The sequence below is a fragment of the Podarcis raffonei genome, chromosome 2 (genome assembly GCF_027172205.1).
Source record: "Podarcis raffonei isolate rPodRaf1 chromosome 2, rPodRaf1.pri, whole genome shotgun sequence".
NCBI classification, from domain to species: domain Eukaryota; kingdom Metazoa; phylum Chordata; class Lepidosauria; order Squamata; family Lacertidae; genus Podarcis; species Podarcis raffonei.
In genome coordinates this window covers 87,539,591-87,552,050 of record NC_070603.1, presented here as the reverse complement: position 1 = coordinate 87,552,050, position 12,460 = coordinate 87,539,591, and the positions used below count along the sequence as shown (strand labels likewise).

Sequence of the window (12,460 nt, the reverse complement as noted above, 5' to 3'; positions counted from 1 at the left end):
GGCGCCTCTCATCATCCCGCCATTCTGAGAGCAGGGAGGGCGCCTCTCAGGAGACTTTCTCCCGCATTTGCTTTCCTGCTGGATCTGCAACTCTTCTGGTGAGCGAGGTTTAAACCAGAGGCAGGCGCTCCTTCTTGGACGGATGCCTGGAAGAAAAAGACCCCGCGGTCTCTTCCTTTCCTTCCTCTGCAGAGACCAGCCACGTCCCTCAGCTGAGGCCGCCTTGCTTCTCAAAAGAGCCGGTCTACTACAGTTCGTGGCTGCATGGGAGAGAGCTGCTTTCCTTGCAAAAGGACCCCAGGTTGAGCCGCCGGCACCTCCAGCTATGAGAGGATGGGAGCAGTGGCATAGCGTGGGGGGTGCAGGGGGGGTCGGCCGCACCTGGCGCAACATCTGGGGGTTAGGGTTAGGGGGCGCAAATCCAGGGGTTAGGGGGTGCAAATTACTTGCCTTGCCCCGGGTGCTGACAACCCACGCTACGCCACTGCTTCCTGTTGACTATTGACTCAGGATGAAAGTGAATCCCACACTTAAGTATTTTCCACTAAAATCAATGGGCTTAAATGTACTAAAGTTACTGGAAATGTTTGGGGCATTGTTCAGCTACTCTATTTTTCAAAGCTACTGTGTAAAGCCAATCCTATGTTTTCTCATTGAGTTCAATGGGACTTAACACCCAACTAGGCATGCATAGGAATAAAGTCTGAATTGCACCATTTTTTATTGACCTGAGGCTGTTTTAAACCTACCTTTAAGAGTATTGTTTTAAAAACAAACCAGCAGCTGATTGACAGACTCATTAATAAAAAAAAACACCTGACATTACATTCAGTCATCTCTCTTTTTAATGGGCAGCTTGCTTCTCTCAGACAACTATAGGACAACAATTTCCAGAAAGGAAGCTGTGTTAGGAGACAACCCTACACATTTAACCTAAATAAAGCCCTTAAAATGTTAATTATCATGGCCTTTGGAAGCCAATTAATATTAAATTACAACTTGGATCTTGTTTTCAAGCTAGCTGGGTTATTTTTCTTTTATTTCATGGCATGCTGGTGTGAGCACCTTGGATGGAAATGGATTTTAAATGTTAATGATTTCATTCCGGAGTTGGGTTTCCTTCTGTCAACCGCTTGGAGAAGCGGTCGAGAAAGTGGTCTCAAAAGTTAAACAAAATAAGCATGGCTACTATCCTACTTCCACATATGCTCGGGATACAGAAAGGTAGCTGAAGAAGTGTGCATGCACATGAAAGCTCATACCAAGAACTAACTTAGTTGGTCTTTAAGGTGCTACTGGAAGGAAAAAAATTTTTTGTTTTGAATATGCTCGGGAGTAAGCCCCATTGCCTTCACTGAGACTTACTTCCGAGTAGACCCCGTTACAGCGGCGCTGCCAGGTTTGCACTCTTGGATTTGCTGCTGCCAAGATGACTTTTAGAAAGTCACCTTAAAAGAGGAGCAGCTACCGAAGTTTGCTGGGAAGACCAAACACCCAGCAAAGCCCCAACTTGATAGAGAGAGGAGAAGAAAAGACGCCTTGAGAAGGGAAGCGACGAGGCGCGTCGGCGGAGGGCGGGCGGGCGAGCGAGCGGGGCCGGGTCGAGGACCTTTGCCTGCGGGGTGAATGTTTAACTCACCTGGGTTGGAGCTGCTCTGGAAGTAGAAGACGACGAGGAGCAGAGAGCCCAGGCAAGTGGCCAGGACCATCCGCTGCCCCCTGCTCTGCCTCATCCTCGCGCCTAGAGGGCATCCCCCGGGGCCGCGGCGGCGAGGGAGTCGCGCGGAGTCGCCAGAGAGTCACGGCGGCTCCTCATGGCCCGGGCTTCGCGCTGCCGCTGGCGGCGTCGCTGCGGGCGCCTCCCGACGCCCAGCTCCTCCGGCCGCCGGCTCTGCCTCTCCGGCGCGAAGCAAGAGCAGCACAGCGCAGTCCCTCAGGGCAAAGGGAAACCTCGGCGCGGGGCAGGGCCGGACTAAGGCGGCGCGGTGGCGCGGGGGGGGGGGGCGAGACAGCGGGAGAGGGCGTCGAAGGGAGGCGCGCCGCCCTCCCACACCTTTCCTTTCCCTCCCCGCCCGGCTACTGACGCTTCTCGCCGAAGGGATCAGGCGGAGTAAAGCGAGCGGAAGCTCGTTGCGCGGCTCGTTCGGGACGTGCGGAAGGCGGCTCCCCCCCCTTTCCTGCCCCGTGGATGCGTCCGGCTGAAAGGGGAGTCACCAGGCGCGCGCCCAGCTGCGGCTTTCCTTTCCCAAGCCGCGTACCTGTGTCAGGTCCCGCTTGAGTTGGGGGCGGTTCTTTTATACTCGTCAAGAAAGGCGGGGCCGCCTCTGAGCATGGGAAGAGTTCTTCTTGGCGCGATTTAGTAGGCACAGCCGTTCGTCCCTACGCGTCGAGGTTTAGCCTTCAGGGCAAGGGTCAGAAGAGTAGGACGTGGGGGTGGATTAGGGGCGGGTGTGGGGAACTTGCGGCCCTCCGGATGTTGCTGAACTACGACTCCCATCAGCCCCAGGCAGCGCAGACCGTGGCCGTGGAGGATGGGAGTTTTTAGTTAAACAGCACCTGCATTCGTGGCTGGAACCCTGGAGACCCACAGACAATGATGAGGTAGATGGGTCTTTGGTCCAGCATAGTATAAAGTAGCTTCTTGGTGGATGGCTCTTCAGATTCTGCTTGAGGACGTCTGGTGAAGATGCTCTATTTGGACTTCCCACAGGGAATTGATCTAGAACAGTTCCTCAGGAGGTGGTGGACTTTCTTGGAGGTTTTAAGCAGAGCTTGGATGGCCACCTGTCATGGATGCTTTAGCTGAGATTCCTGCATTGCAGTGAGTTGGACTAAATCAGGCATGTCCAAAGTCTGTTTCGGGGGCCTAATCTGACCTACCGGTCAGTTTAATCAGGCCCCTGTGGCAGTTTATTTCCTGGGGTAAAATCCTAAAAAAAAAAAAACCCTCAACAATTTGAACCCTAAAAAAACTCAATAACTTGAACAACTTTGGTCGGCCCTTTGGTCATCCCTCATGGCCCTTCACTTCATCAAATCTGGCCCTCTTTGAAAAAAAGTTTGGACACCACTGGACTAGATGAACCTCAGGCTCCCCTCCAACTCTACAATTCTACCTCCAAATCTATGGCTTTTGATTGTGCAGTCAAACCTTGGTTTTCGAATGTCTTGGCTGCCAAATGTTTTGGAAGCCGAACACCGAAAACCCGGAAGTGAATGCAGTGGTGCCCCGCAAGACGAATGCCTCGCAAGACGGAAAACTCGCTAGACGAAAGTTTTCCGTTTTGGAGGTGCTTCGCAAAACGAATTTCCTATGGGCTTGCTTCGCAAGACGAAAATGTCTTCCGAGTTCCTTCGGGTTTTTTTCCCTTCCCCCCTCCTTTTTCTAAGCCGCTTATCCGCTTATCCGATAAGCCGCTAATAGCGCTAATCCGCTAATCCATCAATGGGCTTGCTTCGGAAGACAAAAAAACCGCTAGACGAAGAGACTCGCAGAACGGATGCTTTTCGTCTTGCGAGGCACCACTGTGCTTCCATTTACTTTTCTTTTTTTAAGTAATATTTATTAAGAGTTTAAAGATTACAAAGAGAAGGGGGAAAAAGTTAAACAAAGCAAAACAATACATGAAAAACAAAAAAACAAAACACTGCTTATCTTTACAAAACAAAAACAAAAGCAAAAACAGAAACAATTAACAACACATCCAGTATTTCCATATCTTATCTTTCATTTACTTGTTTCGACGACCTCTTCACACCTCCCTTCTTTGTATTCTAGTTCAGTTAGCTATTTCAGCAAATCCTTTCCATCTTTCTCAGTTTTTGTCCTATAATTTATCTTAACACAATCTAACCTTATTTTTTCCCCTTTGGCCCATTAACAGTCTATTTTTACTTAATTCTTTATAACATTTCTGCTAAAGCCATATAACTTCATTCCAGCATCCTTCTAACATTCATTAATTTTACAGTGTTTCTGTAAATAGTCTTTGAATTTTTTCCAATCTTCTTCCACCGACTCTTCTCCCTGGTCTCGGATTCTGCCTGTCATTTCCGCCAGTTCCATGTAGTCCATCAACTTCATCTGCCATTCTTCCAGGGTGGGTAAATCTTGTGTCTTCCAATACTTTGCGATAAGTATTCTTGCTGCTGTTGTGGCGTACATAAAGAAAGTTCTATCCTTCTTTGGCACCAATTGGCCGACCATGCCCAGGAGAAAGGCCTCTGGTTTCTTCAGGAAGGTATATTTAAATACCTTTTTCATTTCATTATAGATCATCTCCCAGAATGACTTAATCCTTGGGCACGTCCACCAAAGGTGAAAGAATGTACCTTCAGTCTCATTATATTTCCAACATTTATTATCGGGCAGATGGTAAATTTTTGCAAGCTTGACTGGGAACGCTTCCATTTTCAAGCACACCTTGGAAGTAAAAAACTGAGGCTCCACTGTACTCCTATTCAGTGAGATGGGGAACCTGTGACCCTCCAGACATTGCTGGACTACAGCTCCCACCCTCCATGACCCTGGTCTGTGTTGCCTGGGGCTGATGGGAGTTGGAGTTCAAGAGCCCTTGGAGGGCCACAGGTTTCCCACACATGGTCTGCAGAGCAACAACTTGCTGGGAAGTGGAATCCGACTAGTCTCAAAGCCTTTGCCCTTAAACCCTTTGTCCCTTAGTCAAATACTTGGTCAAACCTTTTGTCCCTTAGTCTCTTAAACCTTTGCCGTTGCTTCATCTGAGAGGTGATTCCTGCTTAATTCTATAGGCCTATTTTCAGACTTGGCATTGCAGCTCCTCCAGACAATATGGCAGGCCTTTGACTAAACCATCTATGCAGGGTTTCCCAAACTTTTTTGGACTACAGCTCCCACCATCCCTAGCTAGCAGGACCAGTGGTCAGGGATGATGGGGATCTTCCCAAACAGCTGGATATCTAAGTTTGGGAAACACTGATCTATGGCATTTTAAACTATGAGGGTATGGTGTGTAATTTTGTGTTTTTATATTGTAAACCACCCTGTGATCTTCAGATGAAGGGCAGTATAGAAATTTAATAAATAAGAAGAATAACTTTGTTACTGAGCATTTTCTCTGATTTGCTTGTTATATGACAATTAAATTCATCCTGGTCTCATCCTGTTTTGCTTGTGTGGTGTTTACACATTGATCATTCATCTATCCCACTTTTCACCACGCTATTTATTGGCAGACAGATCACCATGGTAACCAACTTACCTCCACCTGTAGGGTAGAAGGGGAAATCCATGCTGCTTAGGTGCACGAAGAGCTTAAGAGTTTTTGGGAGGAAAATGTTTTGCTTTGCGCTTTCCAATCCTTTGCTGTTTACCCAGATGTAACTCCCACTGAGTCTAATGGGACTTTCAATGTGCACTGAAGCCTTAGAGTTGCTGCTCTTCCTTTGTGGCTCTATCTAAGTCATACTCCCAAGCAGACTCACTGAAAGAATGGGCTTGTTCATCATGACGACAAACTTAAACCCACTGATTTCAAAGTGCTTGTTTGATTATGACTTCATTACTGTGAATCTGGCACTGCCTGCCTATGTGCTCTCGCTTCTGTGTTCAACTCACAGTATCTTTATAACAGTGAGAAAAGAGATTTCAACAGAGCCATAAGCCTCCAGTGTGTTTTCTCCTCTGAAATAAAGTCTGCCCCAATTTTTCCACCGCTTGTGGAAGAGAGTGGGTGAAGCAATATCCTTTCTGATATCCTTGGCCAGGTCTAAAGCATCTGTGGCATTGTATGGGGACAGAGGAATTCTGCAAGAGCAAAAACAATGATTCAGCTGGCTGTTTGTGATGAGAAAAATCAAAGCAGGTTATGTAAACCTGACAGAAGAACCAGACTGTTTGCCTTCAGTCTTTGTACTATGACCTTGGTAGCCTCAGGAAAGTCCCCCCCCCAAACATTTCTAAAAGAAATGAATGTGAAAGCCATGAAATGCCCTCTCCATAATGCTGCAAACACAGATCTCTCTATTTTTGGGTAAAGGTGGCTTTCGTGGGGTCTGTGTGTAAGGGCTTCATTGGTTTTGTATATATTATATTTACACCCCACTTTTCTTTCAGTGACCTCAGTAGATTGTATAGTAGTTGTTTAATCACTTGTGTTCATTTGTGGATTTGAATATTCATACCCTGATTCCCCACCTTTCCCAGCCAAAAGGATGTACACATGGCCTGATGTCATTAAAATCAAATTCACTTTAAAAAAAAAAATGGATAAATTTTTAAAAAGCAACCTATCAAAACAAACAAGCAGATGATAAAAACTTTTTTTAATTGCAGTAAAAAGAACAACCAACAAATATGAGCGTAGCCAGGATTTATGGTGGGGGATGGGGAGGCAGAACCTCAGTTAAGTATTTTTATTGATTTACTTGATTTAGGGGGGCTACGCCCATGACAACAAAACAGCAGAAAGACAGAAACCAGTACAACAGACAGGGAAGGTGCTACCTTCTTATTCAAAGAACCTCATTCCTTCCTGTAGCATTAAAAAATGAGCAGAGTGGGTAGAATTGCATTTTCCTCAGGAGGAAGTTCCAAAGTTTTGTGCCCACTGTTAAAAAGGCCCTGCGTAGCACTACTGCCTCACTCCCCAGAGCTGCTTTTCTGAAGATCTTAAAGCATGGAGTACTCCTGTCACAGAAAGCATAATGTTATATATTTGTCCAGTATATAATTTCCTTTCATCCTCATTGCCATCCAGTGAAGTAGGCTAAATGATGACTTCTGAAGACTCTCAAATGAGCCTGATATCTGTATTAGAAACTGAAGCTAGCTCTTTTCAGTCCATCAAGAGCAGGTGTAAGTGCTGTAAGCATTCCTTAAAAATCCACATTGCATATGAGACTGATTGCTCTCCCTGCTCAGATCCTGTTTACTGTGGCTGAGCCTCTCCAACACTGAACACACACTTCTTAAACATAACCGCACTTCCTTAGATGCCGGGGACGGATCCCATCATTCCATCCACTGTGAACAGAGAGCTGGAAAGAGCTTCTATCTGTGATCAGATGTGGCCATGGCTAATTTACGTGCTTTATTTGCATGGAGGAGGGAGGGCATGCCCAGACCATGTTGTGCCCCCCCCCCCGCTGCCATTCTGTGCTATGCTGTACCCCAACAGCAGCGACAGCACTTGCTTGAAATTCAACATGTTCTTACATGACATCTGGCACACTGCTAATTAAGAAGGTCCATCAGTAGCCTCCTCTAAAATGGTAAAGGTAAAGGATTCCTGACAGTTAAGTCCAGTCAGAGACGACTCTGGGGTTGCAGCGCTCATCTCACTTTACAGGCCAAGGGAGCCGACGTTTGTCCACAGACAGTATTTCCGGGTCATGTGGTCAGCATGACTGAGCCACTTCTGGCGCAACGGAGCACCAAAACCAGAGCAGTGCATGGAAACACTGTTTACCTTCCCGCCACAGCGGTACCTATTTATCTACTTGCACTTTTGGACGTACTTTCGAACTGCTAGGTTGGCAGGAGCTGGGACCAAGCAACGGGAGCTCACCGTGTCACGGGATTCGAACCACCGACCTTCTGATCGGCAAGCCCAAGAGGCTCAGTGGTTTAGACCACAGCGCCACCCGTGGCGCTCATTCTAGTACTCTAGTACTCATTCTAACAAAATATTTTGCTTTTCCTGCTCATGATCACAGTGGCCTGGTTCACACATCACAGTCAGCCAAACTATGGCTTATGCAGACCACATGAATGTGTGGACTGCTCTGAGGACCTTGAAGCTACTTTGTTTCTCCCTAGCTTAGCTTAGCATTGGGGGGGGGGGGAGAGAGAGAGTGAGCAGTAAGCTCCTCTCTTAGAGCCCACACATTCATGTCTTAGCAACCCAGAGGCTGGCTTAGCGATGTGTGAATGCAGTAGAATACCAGAGCTGTTTCAGAGGTGAGCAGGCTGCATGCATTTATTTCCCCCCCTTTTAGTGCTGCCAGAAAGAACTTTTTTTCTGACAGTATTTTGATTTCACACCTAGATGTCAGACCTTTTCGCCTGACTAAACAAATTGCCTTTCAAAAAATTTGCATTTTTATAAGAGTGCCATCTGCTGAAATCCAAGCAACAATGCAGTTTACAGGAATGTTGTCTGTGGTTACCCCCGGGAGAATCGTATTGATACAGTTAAAAGTTTTATTATCTGTGCAATGCCCGGTAAGTGCTTATGGGAATGAAGGAATGACACTTCATCTTTCAAAGCAATGCTTGGCATTTCAATCAGTAATTTGAACTGGATTGATTGAGCCCTATCACAATAGGCCTGGGCATAATTCCCCCCCTGCCCATTTGAAGGGGTCTGTTATGCAGTACTTTCAAGTGGAAAATACATGTGCTTTCACATCCAGTTCAATGGGGAGAGCAAGTCTATGTGTCTTGTGTTTACAGGAGCATCACCTTACAATCCTCTTGGGTGTTCAAAGCTTAGAAACCTATAAAACAGGACTCCACATGTGCATTATTGAGTCCATAAAGGGTCATGAGATGGAGACAACAGTATCTACCATAAAAAGATTCAGAATCCAAACAATCCCAGGTAGCCATGAGCATAAATCTCAGCAGCTTTAGGAATACAGTGGGATTTGCCATAAATGCAAGCAATATTGGTTTCTGCAGTATGTTCAGTGTTGCCAACTTTCCTCTTGTTCTGCCAGTTTCAGATCTTTACAGAACTATATGATTTGTTTCATACAGAGAAATAGTTCTATTTGCTGTTATGGATTTTCTTTTTTAAGAAAAAGATCCTAAGCACATTCAAGTTAGACCTACTGAAATCATTGCTCTTGGCTGAATGACTTTTTTGAGGCAATGTTAGTGCCTTTTAAGTATCCTTTCCTGCTTGGATAATGGAGATTGTACATTTTTAAAAGTGGGCAGGGAGGGGAGAAACCTAAAGGCAAGCAAGAATGCCTTTCACTTGCAAGATGAAGCACGTTCTGTTCTGTGTGAAAAGAGTCTGAGGTCACAATGCTTCTGAGTACATATATGGTGCAGTTGATATCTGTAATGTAAGCAAAGATTGCCACTGAGGGCTTATCTACACATAGCTTTCCTCTGCACTTTCCAGGCACAATCAACGCTTGAAAGCTCCATGTCCATGAGTGGTTTCCCCCCCTTCCTCCGAAAACCCGTTCTTTAAAGCTCAGTCGAAGCAAATGGCAATCTGCAAAAAACCTGAATTGACATTTGCTCTGATTCAGCTGTAAAGAGCAGGTTTTTATGAGGAAATCTCAGGGCAAAAAACCCCACACACAAACCACCACTTGGACACAGAGTGTTAAAGCACAGACCTCTGCTGGGAAAGATCTGGGCAAAAGGTAAATGTGGATAAGCCCTGTGAATGGTCAAGAAACTATCTTAACAAAACATACCTTATTCTAGGGGTATAACAGAAATAACGTATACCTATAAAGTTGTTTTGGTTGTATATGTTTCTCTTTTGGTAAATGACCAGGAGGAGGATGAAACTGGCAACCACTTGCCAACTTTAAACTTTTTTTTTTCTTTTGAAGGGGGAAGGAACAGTAAGTTTAGATTCAGCATGCTGATTCAAGGCCAGCGATATTGTAGAACTGCTGACACATCTGTTTAGGAATAGAAATTTAAAGCTACACGCTGTTTAGCAAAAAGCCTTCTGAATCATGCTTTGGAAAATATCCCTGGAAAGTGTTTGACACAGGCAGGATGCTTAGGGTTATTCAATGACAGGTTGGTCATTTCCAAAATAGATTTTGGGAAATCAATCATTTCTACCTCTTTTAGCTTTTTTGGTAGTGCAATTAAAAATAAAAACCAGATGCTTTATTTTTCAAAGCAAAGCTAGGGTGGGATGAAGCCAAATTACAGGCTGTTGAATTCCTCCCTGCATGAGGTGCTCACATCTGCTTGAAACATATTCTATTTTATAGCACAGAAACTATCTTAATAGAGCTGCTGGCAAGTGCCATTTACATTTTAAAATGTAACACTGCAGATTTTAAAAATCAAGATGTCCACATCATGGAGAATTTAATCATGTTAAAAAGCCATTCCTGCTCAAGAATTTTTTATTAGTTTCTGGATAGCATCAGACAATTATATTGTTGCATGCCATCCCAATTCTCTGAGCGGTGTGAGATTACCGGGCTTCCAGGCGCTTATTCAGGGTTCGGCTTCATCAGAATTAGGGTCAGCAGAGAAGGTGGTGCTCACAGCAATAAAGGGGCTCACAGCATTAACACCCCAAGAAGGTCTTGCTTCTCCCATAGCCTTGGATCCCAGCAGAAATTAACAATGGCTCTGTCTCTTAGCTGCCCAGCATGCTTCTAGCTGCTAGCTCACACACCTCTGGTCTTTGTCTTTCTCATTAACGGACAGTTGAGGGAAGCCCCGCCCCCATCCCTTTTACTTCTGGCACAGAGCCACTTCCTTTGTTACCTTAATGACCCATACTTCAGCCATTACCTCACCAGGAAATGGCCTGGCTATTCCAGCAATTGAATCCTTGTTGGAGCCAGGAATTACGTGGAACACAGGCAAGCAGCATACAGGCTGCCCGACCCCCACAGAAAACCTCACAGCAATATAAAAATGCCTATGATTTCTATGAAGCCTGAGAGAGTTCAAAGTTTGTAGGAAATCACCCCAAACTTCAGCTAAATTAAATGAAAGCATGACAAAATGTTTAAATTTCTACAATGGTGCTTATAACTTATTAGTATCTTGACTTAATAGCAAGAATATGTTTTTAGAGTAATGGAAATTGAGACCGAGCTGTCTTTTATTATACCAATAAATAGTGTTAGGGTATGAGTGCTGGCTGTGCTTTCCCCAGATCTGCAACTGAGTAAAACAGATGTACTTTCTTCCAATTCAAACACTGCCAGTTTTGCTGAAACCCCCCAACTTTAAGCTGTCTTTGAACAAGAAAACCAGTGACTTGTATTGGAAGTTGCACATCTGTTTGAGTTTGCGGCAATATGTACTCAGCAACTTTCTGGAGGGATCAAATAATCAAATTGCAATACTGCCCTGCCACCAGGAAGTTGCAGTCCATGGGAGGTAAAAATCAGTCCTTGGATTCTAGATTTAGCAAGTGAAACCGGGCCCGAGGGGGGGGGAATCATTGGTGTTTATATTGTGTGAGAGATAGGAATCATCTCAGAAGAAGTTCCCTCCAATGCAAAATTCTGTCTTCTCAGCTCTTTGAATAGAGAAGGGACAGGCCCCATCACAATTCGAAGGACTCAGTGTGTGAGTGTGCATCATTCTTAGGGAAAAATATATACATGAGATAGTTTAGTTTATAATACATAGGAGAAGTTTGGTTTATAATGAAGCTATCTGCTCATAATCCAGTGGACAAGGGGCAAGAGCAGTGCTGTCCTTTGAGACAGTGTTCGAAATTCCCATTGTTTTAGCTGCATTTTGTGAAAGGGAATTTCATTAGCGTGAGCAGTTTCTGAGCTCCGGGCGCAGTACTGCACCTAAGATTTCAGATTAAAACTGCAGAGTGGAAGGAGAGGAGGACCTTTTTCTGCCTCCCTACTTCCAGCTATAGAGACGCAGGTGGCGCTGTGGGTTAAACCACAGAGCCTAGGACTTGCCAATCAGAAGGTCGGTGGTTCAAATCCCCGTGACAGGGTGCCCACCTGGCAGTTTGAAAGCACGTCAAAGTACAAGTAGATAAATAGGCACTGCTCTGGCGGGAAGGTAAACGGTGTTTCCGTGTGCTACTCTGGTTCGCCAGAAGTGGCTTAGACATGCTGGCCAAATGACCCGAAAGCTGTACACCGGCTCCCTCGGCCAATAAAGCGAGATGAGCGCCGCAACCCCGAAGTTGGCCATGACTGGACCTAACGGTCAGAGGTCCCTTTACCTTTACCTTACTTCCAGCTACTCTCTGAAGACTGGAGAAGAGACCCTCTTAAGAATATTAGAGGGGTGGGCAGGGGAAGGACTAGACCATGTGAAAACTGAACATAATATTTTAGCTGCAGTTCATTCTTTTTCAGCTTTGTATTCTTGCTATTAAAAAAGCACTCCTAGACGTTCCATTGTTGCACCAGTAACCTAAGTTTAAGGTGACATTTAGCTCCTAGCTTTCATATCTCTGTTTCTAACACTGCTTTGAGAATGTCGATCTGAGAGTGCCCATGCTAGAACCTTTATCTGCTGAAGGGAGCCTCACACACACTTTACTTAGAAACCATTTGGAGGACATGCATTTGAAGAGGCACATTTCCCAATTCGTCCCTCCCCTTTAGACTCCAGACTCTTCCTGCATCCCTTTTCTTCAACTTTCAACCCGATCAGCATCTGTGTGCTGTTCTTGGCAATGACCAAGAGCAGCATAAATATCAATATGCAGCTCTTTGGCCCAGCTGGCTCTTGGGACAGAGTGTGTCAGACTCACACTCCTTTACATAGGCCTTC

At 45.4% G+C, this 12,460-nt stretch overlaps 1 protein-coding gene across 1 annotated transcript in view; it reads right to left on the bottom strand.

The window, feature by feature from the left end:
- Positions 1-2,225, bottom strand: part of CHST13 (carbohydrate sulfotransferase 13) — a 58,576-nt gene extending 56,351 nt beyond the window's left edge. Inside the window, exon 1 of the mRNA XM_053378021.1 lies at positions 1,640-2,225. Within this exon, the coding sequence (XP_053233996.1) occupies positions 1,640-1,733 (94 nt within the window). The 5' untranslated portion in view covers positions 1,734-2,225. The remainder of the gene's footprint in view (positions 1-1,639) is intronic.
- Between the last annotated feature and the right edge of the window lie 10,235 nt (positions 2,226-12,460).